The 23,950-nt window shown below is 44.2% G+C and overlaps 1 protein-coding gene and 1 long non-coding RNA gene across 13 annotated transcripts in view; one reads left to right on the top strand and one right to left on the bottom strand.

Annotated features, from left to right (window-relative positions):
* Positions 1-6,323, top strand: part of BCL2L11 (BCL2 like 11) — a 43,985-nt gene extending 37,662 nt beyond the window's left edge. For all 8 annotated transcript variants that reach the window (XM_090053210.1, XM_090053251.1, XM_090053184.1 and 5 more), the window contains one exon: positions 1,080-6,323. In XM_090053210.1, coding sequence (XP_089909336.1) covers positions 1,080-1,166 — 87 coding nt within the window. In that variant the 3' untranslated portion in view covers positions 1,167-6,323. The remainder of the gene's footprint in view (positions 1-1,079) is intronic.
* Positions 1-23,950, bottom strand: part of LOC149873926 (uncharacterized) — a 232,919-nt gene that overhangs the window by 27,520 nt on the left and 181,449 nt on the right. For 3 of the 5 annotated variants that reach the window (XR_016443128.1, XR_016443130.1, XR_016443124.1), the window contains one exon: positions 10,561-11,145. This is a non-coding gene — a long non-coding RNA (uncharacterized LOC149873926). Of the gene's footprint in view, positions 1-10,560; positions 11,146-23,950 lie in introns of those variants that run through there. The other 2 variants (XR_016443125.1, XR_016443126.1) reach the window with 1 other exon arrangement.

Genomic DNA, 23,950 nt, shown 5'->3' with positions numbered 1-23,950 from the left:
CAAATGCAAGTCTCATGCAATGGAAGTGATGTACAAACCCAGTTCTTCACATGATCAGTTGTGTCAAGCCAGCCGCCTCCGTTTCCTGACTTGTAATATGTCAGACTTGCCTGTGGTTCAGTGTAATCAACATCAAGTGCAAAATGCTTTTTACATTTTTTTGTATAAGACTCTTCTTTGTGCTTCCAGGTAAAAGGAGCAGAATTGCATTCAGACACCTCTCCTTGTATTCTGTGCACCAAAACCTAACCAAACAATGTTTACACAGGTGGAGTCACTTGAGAGTTACCAGAAGCTCACTAGTTTATTAGTTTTAGCACATCTTGGTCATCTTTATTTAGATTCTTCACAGAAATTGCACCAAATCACTGACTCCTTAAATTACAGCTACCAGATTCCACTCATTAGGAACCTAAAACATTTTTAGAGTCAGTAGTTCAAGACAGCGACACAGTTATACTCTGAGAATACTGTGCTCATGGCTTTATCCACTTTTTTTTCTTTTTTCAGTTGTATCAAATCCCATAAATTATATGCCATTTGTTTGCTGTAGCAGACCATACAATCAACTCCATGTCAGTTAATTGAACACCTTGGAATACGCTTAAATAGAATCTAGTGGTTGCTGCTGTGGTTCAGCGTGAAAGGGGCATGCGGTTCTACTGGGGGTTTTTTGGAAGTAGAAAGGAGTCCCTTTTTTTCTGGAATACATACGAAGTTAATATGCTCTGGTGCTTTTAGCATGTCCCATTTCCTGAAATGGAACGTGTTAACTGTATCTGACCAGTTTTAAAACGAGAAGAGTCATTTATACTCTCCAGTATTGTCTTCCTTTTCTCAATCACTGCAATAATTTAGAAAGAATTTATTGATTTTTTTTTTTTTTTTTTTTTTTTTTTAAGTAAATTGCAAGTATTTTTTTGAATTGTTCTCTACCAGCTTTTCTGTTAGCATTATCTTGCATTTTTCTGTTAAGCTGAGAACGCTCTATCCCAATGAGTTGGTTCGTATGTTAGTAATAGACATTTCTGGATTGGAACCTTTAATGGAAAAATAAACTTTTAAATTCTTTTTTGCAGGGCTTCTGGGATAACCAAGGAGTAAATCACCAAATTATTTTGCGCCTCTTGCATTATATCATCCGCCTCATTTGGAGAAGACAGTGATTGACACTGACTGGATGCTCTGAGATTTGTTTACTTGTCAGAACCCAGGAAGAGTGCATGCTAATAATGCATTTGAGAAATCTTCATTTTCTTAAAGAACTTTGCATATTGGAAGGAGCAGTGGGACTCCATGCTTGTAAAAACATGCACATGGACCTATAGTTTTGTCTGCTGTCAGACAAAACAGGGAGTTCACTGTGGAGAAGCAGAAATGAACTGTGGAAATGGACATATTTGAACTTCCTGAAACAGAATTTTTCTTGAAAGTGTTGTTTACGCTGGTTTTTCTTGAACTTTTTATGGACTGAGATTAAGGAAAATATTCAACCATTATTGAATGATTTTCCTGCTCACTTCTGGAAACTGGTAGGCTGATCTGCATCATGCTGCAGCGGACTTAACTGAGCCAGCTGACTTGCAGAGCTGCCTCAGTTTATTTTATAAAATTGCTGTACAGCTTTCTTGCTCCAGCAAAGAGAGGACAGACTTAGAATAGGTTCTCTCTGTTCATTTGCTGGTCACTTTCATTCAAAAGAATGAAGGGATTTGCATCGGCTCTCCATAATCCTGCAGGTCACTTAACACCTCTTTAAATTCAACTGCACTTGTGTGGCGTAAACAGCATGTGTCCTGCTAATTTCAGGCTACAGTCAAGCACAGCTGGAGCTCTCCTGCCATGAGCTGTCCACCTCCACCAGCTTAGAAACCAGAATCTCGAAGTTGATCTGAAATTTGAGGCTTCATTGTAAAAATGTCATGTTCCAAAAACACACCAGGTTGCCTTTCTTAAAGTTCTCTATATAAAATGTGTATGGATACATTTATGTATTATAATATATATAATATATTAATGTTTGAGGTGTGGAATGATTAAAGCAATAACATATTCTGTGTGTGGGCCTAAACAGACCCAATACACTGCAGTCTTGCCCAAAAGGGAAGGGTCCTACTGCATAATTTCAGGAAATATTTGAAACCTCACTCAATATTTTACAGTTATTGTTGATAAACCCAGTTGATGGTGTTTGGGTGTTTTAAAAACTTTTTGGATTTGTGCTGAAGGCATGTTTTGAAGAGAGGTGAGAAGCAAACAGCTGTAACAGTTGAATGCATGGACTACTGACTTTACTGCGTTGGCGTGAGGACCAAAAGCGGAATATCTGCAGTGATCATGGTGGTTCAAAGTCCAAAAGGTTAGTAAGCAGATACCCGACAGGAACAAAAGTTGTATCATTTTGAAAGATGCTACTGTTCACAGCAGAATTCCCACATAAGGTTTTAAAATGGTGTATACTTGTAAAAGCACTCGTATACATACACAGTGGAGAATTGATTATATTCTTCACAGGACACAAGTGTTGAGGATGAACGTGCAAGAGAATTAAGTTGACATAAGATTCCTGGACCTGGCATCCCTATTCACTGGATATGGGGAGGTGTTCAGCACAGACATAAGATTTAGCATATTTTTCCTTTAGTTAAACATTTCTTGTGTGGCACGCTCCATTAGTACTCCCCAATAGTTTGCAAAGTTATTCCAAAATGATACATCTGTGATGCTATGGGTGGCAAGAGCTGGCATTTGTGATGTAACAGAATGATGCATTTGATTACAACTTAAGTGAACTAGGAAGTAAGAGGAAGATTTCATAAAAAGGAAAAGCTTTTATTTTGGGGGTGGAGGGGAAGTCAGAGGGAGACGAGTTAAAACGTGTGCTGAACACCACCCAGAACTTGCTGAGTGGGCATTGTAGCCACAAATCTAGACTAAATTGAATTGTATTCTTTTGTTTTGTGGTTCACCTCTTAATGCAACAGGAAACTGTATGACAGGTGCTCGGGGGCTGTGTAGTTCCTTTATACAGAGGGAGTGCATTTATGCATAAATTTGCCCTAGTCTGTCTTCAGGTTTGTCTGTCGCCTTGCGACCAGTGCCAAGAGCCTGCATGAGTGATTCACTCGGTTCCTGTTTGCTACAGTCTACTTCAGAAGGCCACAGATTTTCTGGTTTCAGCAACACCACAGAAAGAATGGGATAGATATTTTTCCAAAATGTTGCAATATATTTATCAGGAGAAGCCATGCAATGTGCCATTGTGTGTGTGTATATATTTTTAAAAATTGTAATGAGTTTGTATAATATGTACTCTATGCACTGGCCACCAGTGCCTATCTGTGCTAGGTAAAAGGTTTCTAGTCCAGACATGGCTCTGCTAGCAGACTCCAGAGTGCAGTGAATCAAAAGGGTAGAAACACACTTTGGCTTTGTAAACCAAGGATGTTAGCTTCAATTATCAAAGCATTGGGTTTATTTGATACTTTTAAAGTTTTTGAGGGAAGTGGTCTTTTCAAATATCTGGAGTTTCAGAGGCAGAACTCCAGAGGTCCTAATCGGAGATTATCAACCATGTTACTGGGAGGTGGGAGCATATAAATTCATTGCTCTTCCATTTTGAACACTGCTTACACACTGGGGTCTCATAGCCATTCTAAGGATTAGCAAATGTCAAGTTTTCCAAAAAACAAGAGATTGTGGTCATCTTCTGAACTTGAAACCATTAGATCTAATCATCTAGTTCCAGCTATTACTGTCTTGAAACTTCCTTAGTTAAAACCACATCATTTACTGGGTTTCCATGATGAACTGAAGTAAACAGGCTTGAAACTTTTATTTACAATATGTATCTTTCTGAATATACCAAAGAAACTGTTTTCAGTGCAACATGTGCTTCTATGGTTGGAACACTTCTGGAGTTCTTTTTAAATATAGACTCTTCAGAAAGGTCAGCATAATTTCTCCCCATGATTTGTGCCCTTTTTCCTCTGCCTCCATCACCCTGAGTCTTGCACGCTCCCCTTCAATGAGGCTCTGCTGGCCCAGTGCCTGGAGACTTGTGTGCTTTTCTTGAACATTTACCTCTGGCATGGTATTGCAACAGGTTTGCCTCTATACTGTGGCTTCAAACTAGCTAGCTTCCTGTAAACCCTAGAAATAATCTTAAGGGCTGCTTGCAGAACTTAAAAAGAACACCCCCCCCCGGCCTGTTACTTTAAACTTGACATAATTCAATGCCAAGCCCAGCAGGTACCCAGAAGAAGCCGTGCATTAGCTGGACCCAACTTACCCAATGTCTGTATAGATTGGGCATTTCAGCAGGGCTTTTATGCCGCTTTTATCTAATAGCTGATTGAATCAGCTATTAGATAAAAGCCCCGCTGAAGTGCCCAATCTATTACAGACATTGTGGAGGTGGGTCAAAGAAACGTGCTGCTGTTTCTGGTAAAGCATGGTTTTTTTGTGTTGTTTTGTTTTGTTTTTTTAATGTCTGCAAGCAGCCAATAATTCAATTAATTATATGAACATTTAAAAAATATTTTCATACCATGTATGGAAATTGGACTTCTCTGCACTCACTTGTTTATCAAGACGTTTCCTATAGAAATTAATACAGTATGTTTACCTTCAAAAAATTAAAACTATTCCCTTTGTTTTTGGCAGTTGTAAAAGCAGGTTTTGTGCCTTGACAACCCTTCTGCCCAGGTCAGATGCGTGGGTTTGTTTGTTTTTTGGGGGTTTTTTAAAAGATCCCTACAACATGACATTTAAAAGTCTATAAAAATCATTTTAGCTGTGCTGTTAGTTGGCTAATCGAATCATTTCTTGAAATTTCCTATTATCCTTACTTCATGTATCCTGCCAAAACTATTTTATGAAGAATTGTCTTTTGTTTTGGAGAAACTAGATTCAAATCTCTTACCGCAAAAAACTTGCGTTAAAAAGTAGTATGCTTCCCCTCCCCACCAATAATTGTAAATATTTGAGTATTTATTAGATTAGGGCAACATTATTTTCACTATCTGAGCCAAATGTCTGTGTGCAATGTTTCCTTTCTTTTCTTATTATGTTATGTAAAAATTTTGTACATATAAATAAGTAAAAATTACTGTTTTTTCTACACTTTTTTTTAGAATTGGACTTCGTAAATACTGTAGATTCCTTTTTCTGTGTAATTAATGCACTCTACTGTTTTGTAATGCTGTAACTTGTAGAAACATTGTATATTTATTTTCTGCTTATTTAAGTTCCTGTAAAGTTTGTTTTTTCTGAATTTACTGGTGTATATATGGAATTAGTGATTGATCAGTTTACAGCATTGTCTCATTCAGTGCAATCGGTAAAGTCTAGTTACAGAAGAGAATTTTCAAGTCACATAGGCACAAAGGAGCCTAAGTGCCATTGAGAGTCGGTGGGATTTGAGTTTCTTTTGTTTAGGATTTTGAAAAATATTTCTGCCACATAGGCACTCATTTCTTTCCCTACAATTTGGCCACCACCTTTTTTGGGCTCAGCTATTCAGCTCAATTATATTAAGACAAACTTCAAATAAAATACCTTGTGGAGTGGCAAGTTAGCATGTTGCTCTGTAGTTCCTAAGTGTCAATTCATCAAAAACAATCTTATCCCTTTAAGCAGAGCATGATTAAATCCTAGAGGCTGAGGGCAGTTTATTCAAAGTTTATTGAACTGAGATAGTGTTGTGATAGTAACTTTTTCAGGCTCTCTGCAAAATGCAAATCTACACCCTCTTATCCCCATTGCCTTTAACTCTCACCCAAGTCTGTGTGCCCACAATGAATACAGTCTACCTTATTTCCCATCCAGATGATAAAAGTAAGATTCAGGCAGTAAATTTCAGTACGCTGTCTTTATAGTGTTTCAACTCAATAATTATGGGCTATTAAACATCTTTGTCCTTCAGATTCAGTTTACAGAGTGCAGGATATGGCTATTACCTCATAAATGAAAAGCATCTGCAAGTTATTAATAGAACTACTTTTATTTTTAGGGAAGAATAAATTTTGCACCCTGCTTTCAAAACTGCTAGTTATTGTATCAAATTGCCTTAACATCAGGTACAAATATAACCATAGCACTGATCTTGTACTGATTAATCACTAACTTGTTTCATAGGACCCAGCATATGTAGCATTTTTATTGCAATTTCCCTGGCTTACTCGTGTTGCACTGATGAATTTTTGACAGGGTAATTGCCACTTTACTTGTGCAATACTGCTGTAAATAATTGCAGATATTTTTTAAGATGCAATTCTTTTATGTTCTTAATGAATTTTATATGAATAAAACTTTCAACTGGTGGTGATGTGTTGTTTTGCTTAAGTTTAAAATTAGTCCCTTTTGGGAGAGATGTCTGGAATTTTGGATGAAGTGTTAGGGGTAGGCATGAGAAGGAAGAACAAAGCCATATGAGGGGTTTAACATGTGGTGGTGATATAGGCCAAAAAATAAGAATGAGCTTCAGCTTGCAAGACATGAAGGTAATGCATTTGGGGGAGTGGAAATAAACCACATGCTAGGCATGCAGGGTCATCACAGAGACAAACCAAGCCCAAATCTAGTCAGGAGAACTAGGACCACTGACAAGGGACATTTTGTCTTGTGATCAGCCACTGAACACAGCTTTAGAGTGCTTTAAAGAATCACATGGCTGCAGAGCACTTTAGAAGGGGCCAGTCCCATAATAATCTGAGCCCTCATTATGTGAAGGTTCAGATGAAGGCACTCCAAAGCAGAGCGCCTTCATTAACTCATGTCAGTGCATGCCAGAAGCCAGGGCTTCAATCCGCCTGCCCCACCCTCCAGCACTGGCTAGGCAGCCCCCAGAACAAGCTCCCTCCCACTCCCTTTCCCCCGTCCTATTCTGAAGGCAGCACCTGGGTTGAGGGGGGAGAGTGGCTGCACTTGCAGCCACTTGAAACTGTAGCTTGATCTCCCAACTCCTGGGACCCATCAGCGAATGTTGGTTGGGTTTAGGGGACTGCTGTAACTCATGGCACTTCCTGCGAGGTGCCATGAGTTACAGCAGGGCGTTGCACTTGTGTCTGAGCCCTAAGTGGCTCACAGCTCTACTCATAGAGTAACTCTTACACACTAAGGCCTGAGCTTCATGCTTTAATATTCTTCCAGCTAACCAGTGCAGGATATGGAGAGGATGAAGTGGATTCAGCACAATGGACATGTCTGTCTTACAGAGAGGGACTAATAGCTCTTATTTATTCTTCAGAAAGTGACAGTGACTGATACTTTATTATATCGAAGAAAGAGTGAGTCCAACATTTTCTTAGACTCAGAAGCTGTTGGGACAGTGTAGAAAAAGAAGCATAAGGACAAAAATAGAGGTAGACAATAGTTTGCTGACAGAAAGTACTTATATAGGGTGTTGAGAGGCTCAAGAGAAGGGAGTCCACAGCTGTAAGGGAGCAGGGCTCTGCAAGGGAAGCAACTGGGCTTGAGCTGTTACAATGGTGACACTGAAGATTTGGTCCAGAAAAGAAAGTCAGTAGCAGGACACTACCCAGATGTGAGGAGGGCTCCATACAGTGTGGGTTTGCAGCCCTGTATGATGAAGGAAGGGGAAACTGAAGTGTCCTGAGCATGCCAACATCTTGCAGGTTAAGCTTGCGTGTGTTTTTTAACACTGCCCCAAAACATTGCTGAACCTGGGGCTGCAGGATCTAGCCAACAGAGTGTACTTTGGTCTTGCACTCCAGAGCAGGCAGGGTGGTACCCATAACTTGGAGGCAGGCTGCTTTCTGGGCTCCAGAAGAGTATCAGCCACCAGGGAGAAGTCCCAGAAGTTTCAAGATTTGCATCTCACTTATTCAGTTGAGGGCTGGAATAAACTGCATATTCCTTCTTGAAGCAGCAGATATAAAAAGGCAGGGCAGGAGAATGGGGAGCCTGGTAGTTTGGACCATCAGGTCTGAACATGGTCTTTCTTCTATGAGTGAGCAACAACCTCTTAAGCCTATGCTTTTTGCAGGACTTGTGGGATGATCAGGGAAGGGAGATGTGGGAGCATCTTTTCTTCAGCAATCTCTCAATTTGAAGATGATTTCTACCATAGCTCATTGATGGGTTTTGAGGTGCCTTAAGACTCCAATCTTTGAGTCACAGATCCATCTGCAGAAGTGACAGGTCTTTTTGCAGGGGAGAGTAAGCGGTAGGCTGTAGGGAGGGGGAAGGGAAGCATCTACAGGCAATTCTGACTAACTGAGAGAGAACACATTCCTTGCCCTGGCAGGGCAGGGTCTGATTTGTGTGAGGATTTCTGACAACTTTCAGTTCTATCCACATGTGCAGAGACCTCATTGGTGCCTCCCTAGGATCAGGCAGTGGTGGTCAGGGACTGAATGCAGGCAGGTATTCATCACTTCATCCCTCCTACTCCTCTCTGGCTGCTGTGCTTTGCAGTACTTGCAGGCATGAGGCAACTGCCTTTGAATCAAAAAAGTGTTAACCTCTTGTGTTGGAGCACAGTAGGTTGGCTTTTTTCAGACTGTTTCTCTGGAAATTTGTGGATCAATGAGTTGCATTCCAGCTTGAGATGGACATTGATGAATTGTCCAGCATTGTACTCAAAAGGGACCAATCTTTCAATAAATGTCTTGGGATCTGACACCATGAGGGTTGTCTGAAAAGAGCAGACACTTGTGACTCTTCTGAAGGGTTGGGAAGGCTCAGAGGAGAGGAGAGAAGCTAGGAGTTGAGGGGTCATGACTCCCACCTTGTGCAATTCTTGTCTGGTGGGAAGGAAGTCTGCATCTTCCCAGTCTTCTTCACTTTGATTCACCTTTTATGTTCTCTTGCAAAAGATTGACTGCCCCAGTGCAGTACACATGAAAACCCTCAGTTGCATCATTCAAAGAACTGTGCCAGTTGCTGATACAGCTTTGGCAAAGCAAATAAAATATTACTGCTTGGGCTCCTGCCAAGGCCCTCAGGCTGCTAGTCTGCCAGGTAAGAAAAATGACACCTTTTCCCTCCACTTAATAGAAAGTCTGGTGAATGGAGCTTTGGAGCAACTGACCAACTATCCCATACAGCAGAACTAGCAGGGAAGACAAGAACAGAAGTGAGCCCCTTTGCTATCATATTTGAAAATAACTAATATTAAGCTTGGGATACATTCAGTAGAGAAATAGCTAGGTAACATCTCAGAAATGGCAAGTGTTCCAATCCTCAATCTACCCAAATATTTGTTAAATCATGTGAAGTTGCTTGTGCTCTGGTGGTTTTCCTACTTCAAAGGCTAGGACCATCCTAGTGTTTAAATATAAGAACATCTAGGACCAAAAATTCAGGGTATGCTTACAGGGTGGGAATGCATTATCTTAGAGAGAGACACCTGAAAAAGCCTTATGGATCATGTGGATAATCAGTTACCATAAGCACCCCATGTCCTGCTATGGTCATAGGAGCTTGGATGAATAAGCACAGGAAGGCAGGGAAAAGGTAGCGAGGTCTTATTGAAATACTGTGTCTAGTTCTGGTGTCCATGCTTCTGGAAAGCTGCTGCAAATTGGAGAGTGTTCACAAAAAGCTGCCAGAAGGTTAACGATTTGTAAAACATGCCTTAGAGAAGAGAATTAGACTGCATCTATTCAGCTTATCAAAGTGCAGCCCATGGGTGATCACATTCTACAAATACTTGTGGGGAAACAGAATCTGATAATAATAGTAAGGGCTCTTCAGTCCAGCAGGCAAAGGTACAGCAAGGTCCAAAGGCTGGAAGCTGAAGCTGGACAAATTCAGACAAGAGATCTTTAACAGTGGGTAATTAACCTTTAGAACAACTTGCCAAGAGTCGCAGGGATTTCTCAGGTGAGGGTTAGAGAGCAAGTGATCCTGAGTTCAAAAGATATGCTATGACTTGGGTACAGCCATTGAACTTGAAGTGGAAATGAGTGTGGTTTGTCTGGGCTGGTTTGGCTGTATGCAGAGCTTGCCCTATCATGTGTAATGTTTCTGAAATGAATGTGCCAGAACTGTCCCAAGTGAGAAGTGGGAACAGATCCCATGTGGAGCTGAGTTCTAGAGCAGTGGAGTGCTGAGGTTCAAACACTCCCTGGCGTGATCTGCAGAGCCCAGTGTAAAGTATGTCCTGCTAAGCCAGTCCACTACTAGAATGGTCATCCTCACAATAATGAAATGCTAGGGGCAGAATGTCAGAGCAGAGTTTTATGTCTCATTATCTTATGGCAGTAGCGAGCCAATACTGTCACCACACTTGGGCCAGTACCATAGCAAGAAGAGCTGCGCTTTGCCAAATGACCATCTTTCTGTCTATTCATCCTATATAGCCCCATTACCCACAGTGGGAGCACCTCACAGTATTTATCTTCCCAACATGCCAATAGGGCAGGGCAGTGCTATTAACCCCATTCTACAGAGGGGAAACTGAGACACGAGAGAGACTAAATGGCATGCTCAGAGTCACACAAGGAGTCTGTAGCAGAGCAGGGAATTTAAGACAGGTGTCTCAAGTCCCAGACCAGTGCCCTAACTACTTAGGTCATTCTTCTTCTCCTCATCTATCCCATTACTGCCTTCAAATATGACTAAGTGATTTTCACACCTTTGAGGAATGGTTATTGTCAAAACTATTGTACCCACAGTAGGATGTAACTGAAAGAAAAAAGCTCTAACTTGCTAGTTTATTGCTCATTGTATAGGAGACATACAATATAGTTACAAGCTACTTCAGGCAAGTCTTGCTGATTTAGTTCTGGTCAGAGACACTTTGATGTAACTGAACAATGAAAATGTTGTCTATTAAAATAAATTAATTTACAAGATGTTTTCTTGAGCATTTTAAATTAAAAAACACTTCTCTGAACAGGAAGAATCTACCAGACAACTTAAAGCCAGTAGCTGGAGGCTCTATTTTTTAATAACATAGAAATAAAATCAAATGTATTCTTATGCTCAGACCATAGTTATGGAAGGAGATCTACTTATCACATACTCATTGCCTGGTTTGCAGCCAAAGCTCCAAGATTGATTTGCAGAGCAGGTCCATGCTAGGGATCCAGTCCATTGAGTCCAAAGATGGGAGTTCATAAAAATGTGTGGCCTGCATTACAGCTACCAGGTGGAAAATTTCCAGAATACAGCCACCTGTGGAAAACATTAATTTACAAGTTTATTTCATTGTAACCATATTCAAAACCACAAGGTACTGGGAAGCTGCATCCCTGCTTTGCTTGCCCACATCAAAATCACCATGGATGTTCATTTTTATGGCTAAAGGATGCTTGTATCTCTGGGTGCTGATAAAAGTAATATTTGCCGTGCAATCGGCCTCTTGAAAGTGCTCTACAGCCATGTGCTGACAGATGTGCACAATTGCAGGGTGCTTTAAAAGCATCCAATCATGCAACAAATTAACCCTCATTTAATGAGGGTTCAGATGAAGGCACTCCAAAATGGAGCACCTTCATTAACTTCTGTTTGTCCTTGCCTGGGAACAGGGCTGGGCTGATACAGCTCAGCCCTGCTCCTAGGTGCTGTTGTCAGGATGGGAGAGGGGAGAAGTCAGGGGAGGGGGCTCCATTCTGGGGTTTGCCCAGCCTGCACTAGAGGATGCGTGGATTGGAGCTCTAATCCACCCGCCCCCTCACTTCCCTCCAGTGCAGGCTGGGCAAACCCCAGAATGGAGCCCCTTCCCCTGACTTCTCCTGTCTCCCATCCTGCCGACAGCACCGGAGCTGCTGGGAGGTAGGGTGAGGCTAAGGGAGAGAGGCTGCAGACACACAACCTCCCTCTGCTGCATCGGCTCCGAAGTGGAGCTCGATCCTGCCCCCATCAAACAGTGAATGTCTGGTGTGTCGGGTGGGGGGGGCACAGTAACTCATGGCACTTTCTATGAAGCACCATAAATTACAGTGGGGAGCTGCACTTTATGATCTGAATAGTAAGCACAAACTCACAAGACATGAGTGCAGCAGACCCAAGACAAAGCAAGAGGCGCAAGTCTTCCAATGTTATCAAACACGCCTGCAAGGTATTTCACCCAAGCTAAGCAGTCACAACCCCTCAGAACATTTCCCCATGCTCATCACACCCTGGGCAAGGAACCCGCAGCAAAAACCAAAAAGTCACCACAACCATAGTTTCTTGAGGTGCCTTGTATTTTTTTCAGCTTTAAAGAAACCCATCTCTTCCTAGGAACAGTCCCTTTGACTGCAGGAGCAGCCATGCTACACTGTGAACACATGGACAGTCCACCTCAGTAGGAATCACGCATTTGGGTGAAGACCCACCAAATTCTGGGTAACCCTCAAGCAAGCTACCAGCAGCCTCCCTTTCCCTGGCAATTGTTTTCTCTGTGAAGGAAACTGCCCACCAGCTCCTTTCTCAAAGGGCTGTGCTATATCAGACATTGCTGGGATGTGGCTGGAAGAAATCATGCAAGCAAATACTCTTACTCTTCCTTCCCTTTCCTCCAAAGCATGTTAACCTCCCTAGATCCTTAGCAACAAGGCTGCTATGGGACATGCTGATGCTGCCACTGCTGCACAGAAGTAGCCTGAAAGGTTCAGCCAGTCTGGCATGCCACCAAAATGACTCATGAGTAAAACTGTTCTTGTTGCAACTCTGCCCAGGCCAAGGGAGCCACAGGGCTCAGGAGATTGGATATCTCTTGCGTTCTCTACCTTTCCACTGCTTTTGCTATGTTTGACTGCTCTCTCTTCCTTCAGATTGATCCATTGGTTTCACATATCCTAAGCTGCCACGTTCTCCAGCCATCCCCTTTATCTTCCTGTCTCAGAGCTACCACTGTCACCCTCCTCCACCACCTTGAGGCTCTGTTGTGGCACTTCTCTTTGGGCAATTCCCACAGTTCTGTGGACTCCTTTAGTGCCCACATGCTGATCACTCCTTCAGCTTTTCCCTCCTCCTCCAGCTCTGAGGTCAACAGCTTAGCTCAGCATCACCTTGTTCACCCAGCTCATCATGCTTCAAGCTGCGCTTTTCCACCCTCCCCATTGTTCAAATATTCATACCTTGAAAAGTCCAAACACTTTTTTTCTAAGACCAGATGTTCAAAAGGACTTGGGTGCCTGAAGAGAGGCAGAGAGGCAGCCAGTAGGATTTTCAAAGCACATGAAGTGCTTAACTGAGATTGATTCTAGCAGTACTTAAATGGCTGATCTGCTAAGGTCCTTTTGAAGATGTCAGTAGGCATCTTTCTGCATTTTCAGGTGCTACATATCTTTGAGCACCTGGTTCTAAATGCCTAAGTCAATTATGCGCAGCCATATTCCTGCTGTTATTGAAATAGATGCATTTTTTGAAAAGCACTTTTATTTCATAGGAAGCCTTTCAAAATGTTTTCTTTGTAAGTAGGTACAAAATATACCAAACTATTCACTTTGCCTCCAGTGTTGGCCTGTACTCTTGAAAATAAGTGAATTAGCTTTGCTAAAATGACTTAAGTTTTGAAACATTATACTGTCAATGCATTTCTCACTCCCTGGTAACATGCATATGCTGTATCAGGAGGGATGCCAATTTGCACCCATGTTCAGAACCTTTTGCTTTTTTACTGTACTATAGCAAATTGCTTTAATATTAGTCAATCAAGGTACTGTCCAGTGAAGGCAGACAGGTTCTTTGGGTAGATGCGATATCTTTTATTAGACCAACTAAGTGGTTGGAAAAATTGATTTTTTGCAAGCTTTTGGACACAAACACAACCCCCCTGTCCAGTGATGGCACTGCCCATTCCACACGTACTACCTGATGAATTCGTACAGCATGTGGACAATTGCTGTGTGATGGGTCACTGTGCACAGGATTTGCAAGTTACCCTAGACCTCCTCAATGCTTCATTGAGACTGGGCCTGTCCTTGAACATTGCCAAGATGAAGGTTCTCCACCAGCGCCCCCAGGCCAGCTGAACATCCCTCATGCTATCTACGTAGATGGGGAAGCTCTGGAGTATGTGGAGCATTTTCCATATCTCAGCAGCCACCTCTCTCAACAGGTTACCATCGCTGAAGAAATCCAGCACCAGGTCAACTGTGCCAGAGCCACCGTCTTCAAGCTGCGACAATGTGTCTTCGAAAATAGAGATCTTCAGAAGCTGATGAAGGTCCTGGTTTATAAGGCCGTTATGCTGAACGTCCTCCTCCACTGCAGTGAAACCTGAACCATCTACTGACACCACATTAAGACCCTAGAGAGCTTTCACTAGCGGTGCTTGAATCGAATCCTGGGGATCAAATGGGAGGACTGCTGGACCAGCACGAGCGTCATCCATGAAGCTGCATCCACCAGCATCAAAGCCTTGCTCTTGAGAAATTAATTCTGATGGACAGGCTGCTGTTTCCAGATGTCCAAGAACCGCCTCCCTTGCCACATTCTCTTCTCCCAGCTCTCTGTTGGCCAACACTCAAAGGGTGGCCAAAGAAAATGGTACAAAGACGTGCTCAAGGTCACCCTCAAGCACAGCACCAATGGCTGGGAGGAGCAAGCTGCTGACTGTTTGGCATACTGCCACCTGGTCCACCAAGGCAGGTGCCACATCAAAGTCCAACTTCATACCGAGGTGGAATGGTGGTGGTGGAGGAAGGAAAAAGAGACCAACCCAGGGCTGCAAATCCCACTCCCCTGTGCAACAACATGCCCCCATTGCCAAAGAATGTGTACATCCAGGATCAGGCTAAGGTACCATCAAGCCTGACAGATGTCATCCTCAACTTCAACCTAATCGGCGACCTAGTGATCGATGGGAAGCTGGGTGACAGCGACCATGAACTGATCACCTTCACCATCCACCATAAAGCTGGCAAGTCAGTCAGCAACACAGAAGTCCTTGACTTCAGAAAAGCCGACTTTGACAAGCTCAAGAGGCTTGTCGGTCAGGCCCTCAGGGACCATGACCCCAGGGAGATGGGAGTTCAAGAAGAGTGGTTGCTTCTCAAGGAAGCGATCCTCAGTGCACAAGCTAAATCTATTCCAACACGGAGGAAAGGCAGCAAGAAGGCACAGCAGCCCTCCTGGCTCTCCAGGGACCTAGCAGACCTCCTGCGGCTAAAAAGGAAAGCCTACAAAGGATGGAGGACGGGATTCACCTCCAAGGAGGATTATTCTGCACTGGTCCGGTCCTGCAGGGAGCAAACCAGGAAAGCCAAGGCTGCAACTGAACTCCAACTAGCTTCAAGCATCAAGGACAACAAAAAGTCCTTTTTCAGATATGTGGGGAGCTGGAGGAAAAGCAAGGGCAACGTTGGACCCCTGCTAAACCAGATGGGGCAACTGACAACTGACGCCCAGGAAAAAGCCAACCTATTAAATAGGTACTTTGCGTCAGTCTTTCATCAGTCCCATGGGACGCCCATCCATGCTATGGGACAGGGAGATCCGGGTGATGGGGATCCCCTACCCTCCATAAATGCTGACCTCGTGAAGGAACACCTTGAGAAGCTGGATACCTTCAAGTCAGCCGGCCCTGACAATCTGCACCCCAGGGTACTCAAGGAGCTGGCGAGCGTCATAGCCCAGCCCCTGACACAGATCTTTGAAAACTCCTGGCACTCTGGTGTAGTGCCCGAAGACTGGAAGAAGGCCAATGTGGTGCCGATCTTCAAGAAAGGGAAGAGAGTGGATCCGGCTAACTACAGGCCCATTAGCCTGACTTCTATCCTGGGGAAGATCTTAGAAAAGTTTATTAAGGAGGCCATCCTTGATGGACTGGCCCAGGCTAACATCCTAAGGGATAGCCAGCACGGGTTTGTTGCGGGTGGGTCTTGTTTGACCAATCTCATTTCCTTCTATGACCAGGTGACCTATCACCTGGACCAGGGAGAAGAGATTGATGTCATATATCTTGACTTCAAAAAAGCTTTTGATCTGGTATCCCATGATCACTTCTTGGCCAAACTGGCCAGTTGTGGCCTTGGCTCCACCACGATCTGCTGGCTGGGAAACTGGCTCCGTGGTCGGACCCAGAGGGTTGTAATTGATGGCAGTCACTCATTGTGGTGCCCTGTGACCAGTGGGGTCCCTCAGGGGTCTGTCCTTGGACGCATACTGTTCAACATCTTCATTAATGATCTGGACATTGGAGTCAGGAGTGGACTGGCCAAGTTCGCCGATGACACCAAACTTTGGGGCAAAGCATCCACACCAGAAGATAGGTGGGCGATCCAGGCTGACCTGGACAAGCTCAGCAAATGGGCAGACGAGAACCTGATGGTGTTTAACACCGAAAAATGCAAGGTTCTCCACCATGGGAGGAGAAACCTGCAGCTTCCTTATAGGCTCGGCAGTGCTACGCTGGCTATCACTACAGAAGAAAGAGACTTGGGGGTCATCATTGACCACAAGATGAACATGAGCCTGCAGTGCAATGCTGCAGCTAATAAAGAGACCAAAATGCTGGCGTGCATCCATAGATGCTTCTCGAGCAAATCCCGGGACGTCATTCTCCCCTTGTACTCGGCCTTGGTGAGGCCGCAGCTGGAGTACTGCGTCCAGTTTTGGACTCCACAATTCAAAAAGGATGTGGAGAAGCTTGAGAGAGTCCAGAGAAGAGCCACGCGCATGATCAGAGGTCAGGAAAACAGACCTACGATGACAGGCTGAGAGCCATGGGACTCTTTAGCCTGGAAAAGCGCAGGCTCAGGGGTGATCTGATGGCCACCTATAAGTTTATCAGGGGTGACCACCAGGATCTGGGGGAACGTTTGTTCACCAGAGCGCCCCATGGGATGACGAGGTCGAACGGTCACAAACTCCTGCAAGACCGTTTCAGGCTGGGCATAAGGAAGAATTTCTTTACTGTCCGAGCCCCCAAGGTCTGGAACAGTCTGCCAGCGGAGGTGGTTCAAGGACCTACACTGAACACCTTCAAGAGTAAATTGGATGCTTATCTTGCTGGGATCCTATGACCCCAGCTGACTTCCTGCCCTTTGGACAGGGGGCTGGACTCGATGATCTTCCGAGGTCCCTTCCAGCCCTGATGTCTATGAAATCTATGAAATCCATGAAGGGACTGCCAACGACCTGATGAATTGGAAGTTGCATAGCTGCCCCAGTGCAGTGTTGTGCACTGGTCCTATAGGCTCTGTGTTATGCATCATGTGTCATGCTGTCATAGATGGCCCAGCTGAGACTCCCATAATTCTGGTAGCTTTAGTTCCCCTTATCCACAGCTCCCAGGTCACCTCCAAAGGACCCTCTGTAGAATGCCACAAAAGAAAATATATGTCTTCTTTCATACCTAGCACAAAAGTAGTTTGGACAACAGGAGTTAATAAAGTAATGCCACTAGATCAGGGTTGGGCAAAGTCCAGCTCATGGGCCAGATCAGGCCTGTAGCAGACTCCATTTCCCAGCACCTCCTGCAACATCAGCTCCTTCTGGCTGCCGCTGCTGGACCCAGCCCTTCTGCCTGGGCACCCTGAACTGTCTGCCCCACAGCCACCACCAGGATCGGGACCCATGTGGACAGGATGCACAGCTGGGCAGCTGGCATGAGGCTGAGGCCAGGAGTGAGATGGGCAGGTACAGCCAGAGAGACCCCAGGATCTTGGGGCAATGACAATATGGGGATGCGGCAGAGCCAGGATCCACAGCCTGCAAGCCCCTGTGATGAGTGTGTCTTCTGCGGGCACAGGTATGCAGGGAGCAGATCACAACTCTGCTCTGGTTCCAACCCGTGCTGTCACTGCTGCGAGATCTTGGCTTCAGCCCCAGAGAAGCTCCCTGCCCAAACCGTGTCATCCTGGGCTCGTCTCCCTAGAGACCCTGGGAGTGGCGAGGTTGTGACACTGTAGGATATGACAACATGGGGCTGGGACCAGGGCAGAGCCCCTTTTCTGCAGCCCTGCACTGTCATGGCCCCATGCTGTCACAGCACTGCTGCTCCTGTGGTCACAGGGGCAAGGGCTGCTGGGAAATGGAGTCTGGCCACTGGCTGGATCTGCCATTTTGCCCACCCTTGCACTAAATGACACATAGTCAGTGGAGCCACAATGACGGCAGAAGCTACTGGTAACAAGGTAAGATAATTTAGCAAGCACACAAGTTAGGGAAAGGTGGATAAGCATCCAGAGGGGCAGTAACTCCATGCTTGGAATTGCAAACTGCTGCTATTAACCCCACAGGATGCCTGGCATATCCAGGCCTCTTTGGGAGGTGCAATGACAAAGCCCATCATTCTGCTTTTGCCTCTGCATGAGCAAGCTTGTCCATTCAAATCATATGGTACCTGGACCAGAGTGAACAGCAGCTTTTCTTCCCTGCTGTTTATTTTCCCAGAAATGCTAGATTGCGACTTGGCAGCCACGGGCCTTCCAGAAGAACTTGCACATTCTGAGCTAGAGGTGGATTCACAACCACCTGCGCTGTTACAAACAACACTAAGGGATCAAAGTCTGCATGCAATGAACCACTGAAAAGTTTTCAAAACAAATTCAGCTACACTTGCCCCCTGACTGGCAGGAGTGTTGCTCTGGCTGAGACGGTCCAGGAAACAGGCCAGGAAAGTGACCTGAGGAAGGATGCTTGGTACCCAAAAGCTTGTCTAACATCTCTCCCAACTATACAGTTGGTCCAATAAAAGGTATAAGATACTATCAAAAACCCCTTGCTCCTTGCAAGAGGGCCAATGTAAAGGGTTTTTTTACGTCCACCTTTGACATCAGCAGAAAAGTGAGCCCGGGGGTTCCAAACTGCTGTTCGAAGCATTAGAACTGCTCCATAAATGTACATTTTACAACTGAGCTGAAGAGCTTAACACAGTGTAGCGAACACCACTGAGCATCTCACCAAGTGCCGAAAGGGAGCTGCATTTATGTGGCAGCAAACAGAAAGCTGAAGACTCATTCTACGACCACAAAAGTGCCGAGGGCTGCAGAGCTTTACTTGGATTGGAGTCAGTCAAGTGAGTGAGTGAATGAACTGAAAGTGTTAACTAGATCCCTCAAGACTCATTTTGTGTTTTCATTTGTATATTTACCAAGAATAAAATCTCTTACTTCCCTTGCCAAAACCCCCCAAAGCAAACTGAACAAGTATTACGACCTTGAACTGAAACTAGCAGAGTGAGCTCATCAATGCTGCAGCCCCATTTGCCTGTCTCCTACCCTTCAACAGACCTTAGCAAGCATTACACACAAAAGTCCAATCTTCTTGCTCCACGAAAAACCTGCAATGGTCCCAAGACCACTCATTAACTTTTAAGGAATCCTTTATATGAGGAGGTTCATAGCAATTCTGACTCAGTGTCTATACAACAGGCAAGGTGGAGTTCATGTGGTTTTCTTAATGTAATTGTTATGTCCTGAAATGGTTCATTCTTTTCCAGAGTTGCTTAGGTTTCCTAAATGAGTGGCAAGATAGCTGTAGATATACTGGAAAAAAACCAGAAGCCAAAGGAGTACACAGGTAAAACTCTCTTTGTCCTAAGGGTAATAAAAATCAGTTTCCATTAAGCTGCCTTAAGTGGGGTTAGAGTCCTAGAAACTCTGTTCAAAATGAAAAGGCCCCTCCCTCCCCCCCCTCACCATGTACTGGCATGGAGTTTCCAGATGTGGATACGCCGATAAATGGCTTGCTCTTCTGAGCAGCTGCGCTTTGGTGGAGAAAACAGCGGGCGATAGAATTTCACTACCCCAGTTCATGCTTTGCTGAATCAGCAGCCTCCCTGCCCTGGCAGTGTTCCTTCATCAGAGAGCCTGAAGCAGCCGCACAGCTCCATTATTATCACTTCCATAACCGGACCAGCCATGATTATAAGAAGATGTGTGTAAGTGTTTATACAAGCAGCAAATGAAAAGGAGTGAACAGCTTAACGGGTTTGTTTTGAAACTGAAGCTTCTGTAAAGAATGACTCCTTCAAAAATGTGGCAAAAACATAGCCCAATTTCATCCTTCTGTTAGTGGAAAAAAATCCTCTGAGCTCTGCCCCGTGATTCAGGCTGGAGCAAGCAAGCTGTGCACATCATCTGGGGAAGTCATTCAGAGCGTTACATAGGGGGTTAGTGACCCCATTGCAAGGCTCTTTGTAAGATCTACAAGATGGGAAGGGCCTGTTATACATTGTATTTTATTAGCCAGTATGTTGCTCACAGTAAAATAAATGATCATTTAAAAAAATCAGTCTCTATAGCCTTGTGATGAGCCTCTCCCATCTCAGACCCTGCTCCTGTGAACACTTACTCATAGCCTTAACTTTAAGGAGTTGCTGAGTCTCATGTGAGCCAAGCTAAGCAAATGTGTGCAGCTTTAGGTCTTCAGAGATTAATTGTGAGCTTGCACCTATTGAGGCCAGGCCAGGGAGGGTGGTAAAGAGCCCATTACTATACACTCCAATACAATACTATACAATACACTGCTATATGCACAACTGCCCACCAGGCTACCATGAAAAGGAAAGTCAGGAGGAGTGACCAAGAGCTGAGAGCAGCAGCCTCAATATCACCTGATGCTCCCAGAAGACAAGGGCCTGAAAGTGGGGTAAAAGTAAAGGGGGTATGTATGAGAGAGAGAGAAAGAATGCACATGCACATGCTTTTAATAGTGGTTGCATATTTTACATTTCCCCCCTCCTATATTTATTATTTACTTAGAAAAAATAAGGAAAATCATGTCTTCTCATTCATCTTTGTGCTGGAACTGTCTTAGAGAACCACAGACATGGTCTGGGAACTACTGCCTCAGCTTTTACACTAAGGGGCATTAAATCTTTAGCAAAGGGAAAGTTATGTACAGGAATCCATTGTATCTGACAGAGCAACAGGTGTTCATGAAGATGAGGAGCTGTAGCAACAGTATTCTTGAAAAAACAGATACCCATTTCCCTCTGGCGCCCAGCACAATTTATTTCTGAGGTTCTAAAATCATGCCAGGTGTGGGGGAGGTCCTTCCAGCAGGCCCAGAGGGGTAGGTAGCAGTCACATGTTGATACATAGAGAACAGCCATGCCTTGAGAGCACAGCATCACACAGCAGTGAAGTCTGGACCATCCCAAGTACAGCCTGGGCTACAAGGCTATTTCCAAAGAATAAGCCAGACACTGAGAGAACCCCGCTTCTTGTTCATGTGAAGCTCTTGTGATATGAAATAAGAAATGGATATTTCAGTTTAATGACATGTTTTGCACTACAGCTAGCATTTTTAAATATTTGCCACTGATTTGAGAGCTCCTTTGCTCAATTTGGACATTCAGACAGTAAGGCCATGCTAATACACTGTGGTGAAAGGAAGGAAAAGTGGTTGATGACTGCCTTAAGAGGCGCTCAAGGCATACCACTTGATATACCACTGTTTACAGATATGGAAACATTGTATTTGAAAAAATATCAATAGCAAACATGTTAATATTGCAGTGCCTATCTTGTCCCATAAAGCATCAGTGATGTGATGTTAGAGGTTTTGCACTGTTTGGAATAGTAGTGATGGCAACCCTACGTGTAGAAGGCAGGGTAGATTTGCACCGTTATAAACTAACTTTGGTAGACAGATATACATATAGTACAAGCTTTTGTGAACTAAAGCTCACTTCATCAAAGGCTGTGAAAGGACATGCACAAGCTCGAGCTCCAGCTATGTGCACATCCTTTCACAGCATCTGATAAAATGAACTTCAGCCCATGGTAGCTTGTGCTATATAAATATACCTACTTTGGTTAGTTTATAGTGGTGCCTGTAGATCGGGGTGGGCAAAATGCAGCCCGCGGGCCAGATGCAGCCCACCAGCCCATTCTATCTGGCCCGTGAGGCCCCTAAAAATTTAGAAAATTAGTATTTATCTGCCCCTGGCTGCCTGTCATGAGGCCCTTGATGGCTTGCCAAAACTCAGTATGCGGCCCTCTGCCCAAAATAATTGCCCGCCCCTGCTGTAGATGTACAGGATGCCTGCTTCCATGCATTGTAATTACAGCACATCGGAGCAGACTCAATTAATCGAGTCTGCTGGAGCATGCTAATTAGCACATTCCAGCAGCCTCGGTATCTTGTGTATTCAGCATCTCCACGCTTTAAAAAAGCAGTGGGGGCACTTTAAAACTTGTCGAACAAGCTTTAGTTAAAGCTCCCCCCCACACACACACACATTTTGAAGCATGGGATGCTGAATATATGAGAGACTGGTTTTTAATTAGAGTGGGTCCTGAGAGCCGCTCTAATTCAAGTGTCTCCTCTTCCCCCCCGGAGCATGTGTAAAGACACACTAAAAGTGCAAATCTGCCCTGCCTTCTACCTGACTTCACACTAACATGGCTAACTACACCTCTCTAACCCTACATGTTTTGATAGCCTGAGTCAGGCTTCAATAAATCACAAGATTGGCTTAGAATTCATGAGATTTTTGAGAGAAAGTCTGGACTCCATTTTTTCTAGGTCAGGATTTCATGCTTTTCTTTGCAGCCAAGAGGCTTTAAATATAATAACAGAGTTTGGGGATTTAAGAAAAAATACCAAGTACTGTGACATTTCTGATAGCATTTGTGGAGGCTGGTAACATCAGTATGTTAACTTATTTTAGCATAGTGGGGCCCGGGTTCTAAGTGGGTCTGCTGGGTGCAAGTGCAGTATGACCGCAGAGTAGTCAACTCTGCTCTGGAAGAATGAGCTGCCCTAGAACCCTCCTTCTTCCCACCAGAATTTCCATACAATGCATCCAGTTCCTGTTGACGGCATAAGCAGTCAAAAATCACAATTCAGGCTCTGAAAAGAAAGAGAGTGGTTTCCATGCTATGAGATTTAAAATAAAGTGAATTCTGGATCCATTTTAGGTACCATCTATTTTTTAAGCCTGTGAGGCTCACATGTTCCAGCTTTCTACTTTTTTTTCTCAGCATAAGAGAAAGAAAAAAGAAAGCTGAATCTCTCAGAACCACGTGACACTGAGAGATGGGGCTTTACAAACAATAGTTACCATTGTGATAAAGAGGCAAGGCTGAGCATTGCCATGTTGGTGTGATTGTTGAGACCTATGGCTTTTTGTCAGTCAAAGCCTTATCCATTCCTCTACCCTGCGTGGGGACAGAAACAGTTCAGATAAGAATTACAACACATTTCAAAGGCAAAATGCTGCAGAGTGGCACTTCTGACTCAATTACTCTGACTTCTGTAGAGCATGGATGTCAGTGAGTTCATTTCTGGAAGGAGCTGGTGTTCAACACAAGCAGGGCAATCAGCCTCTGTCCTCTGCAAGGAGAAGGTAGGCACCATTTTTGTTAGATGTAAATTGAAGTCTGTTCCTGGGACATGAGACTACTTTCTAAGCCTGCCCCTTTGCAGTTTATTTACTAGTGCAAATTTGTGACATACAAGACATGTGCAAACAATTAAATGGGGCATTCAATAACTGTGCTATCCACTGTGAGTCATTTCAGCTTCCCCTCCCCCCGCGCCAAGGTCTGGTTTTCATATCTGTGGCATTTCATGTGAATGCTGGAGAAGTGCAATCTTCCTGTAGGATGGCACTGTTCCCTGTTGCCATCTGATTAGAAAACTGTTCATGTGAAAAGTGTAAACGATGACTAAAAGCAAACAATAATCTGTGGCCCCAAACATCCAAACCCAGGAAGGACTGGTTTGCCTTTAAAAAGGGTGTTCACAGTCAACCTTCCCAAACTGGCGTGGGAAGATGGCCTAATGGAGGGGTTCCAGGTATAGTGTGACTCAGGCGTATCTTGGTAAGACCACAGAGGGGCATGTCCTCTGCCTTATGTGTCTGCTACAAAGGGAAAAAGGGGGTGAAATTGCTGTTACTCTTGATCCCTAACTCCTTAATACAGTGGTTCTCAAACTTTTTAGACTCAAGGCACCCCTCAGAAAATGCCAGCTCTTAGCCTTCACTTGTTTTTAGACTACAGAAAAATGATAGAACAACTATACTGTTGAAAAGGATTCAGAAGGACTACCACAGGTCAGTATGGTTTTTTACATTATGCACTCCTATTTG

The sequence above is a fragment of the Crocodylus siamensis genome, chromosome 1 (assembly GCF_052110815.1).
Source record: "Crocodylus siamensis isolate JL-2025a chromosome 1, ASM5211081v1, whole genome shotgun sequence".
Classification (NCBI taxonomy): domain Eukaryota; kingdom Metazoa; phylum Chordata; order Crocodylia; family Crocodylidae; genus Crocodylus; species Crocodylus siamensis.
The sequence above is the reverse complement of the archived record's forward strand: the minus strand, read 5'-3'. Positions and strand labels throughout refer to the sequence as shown.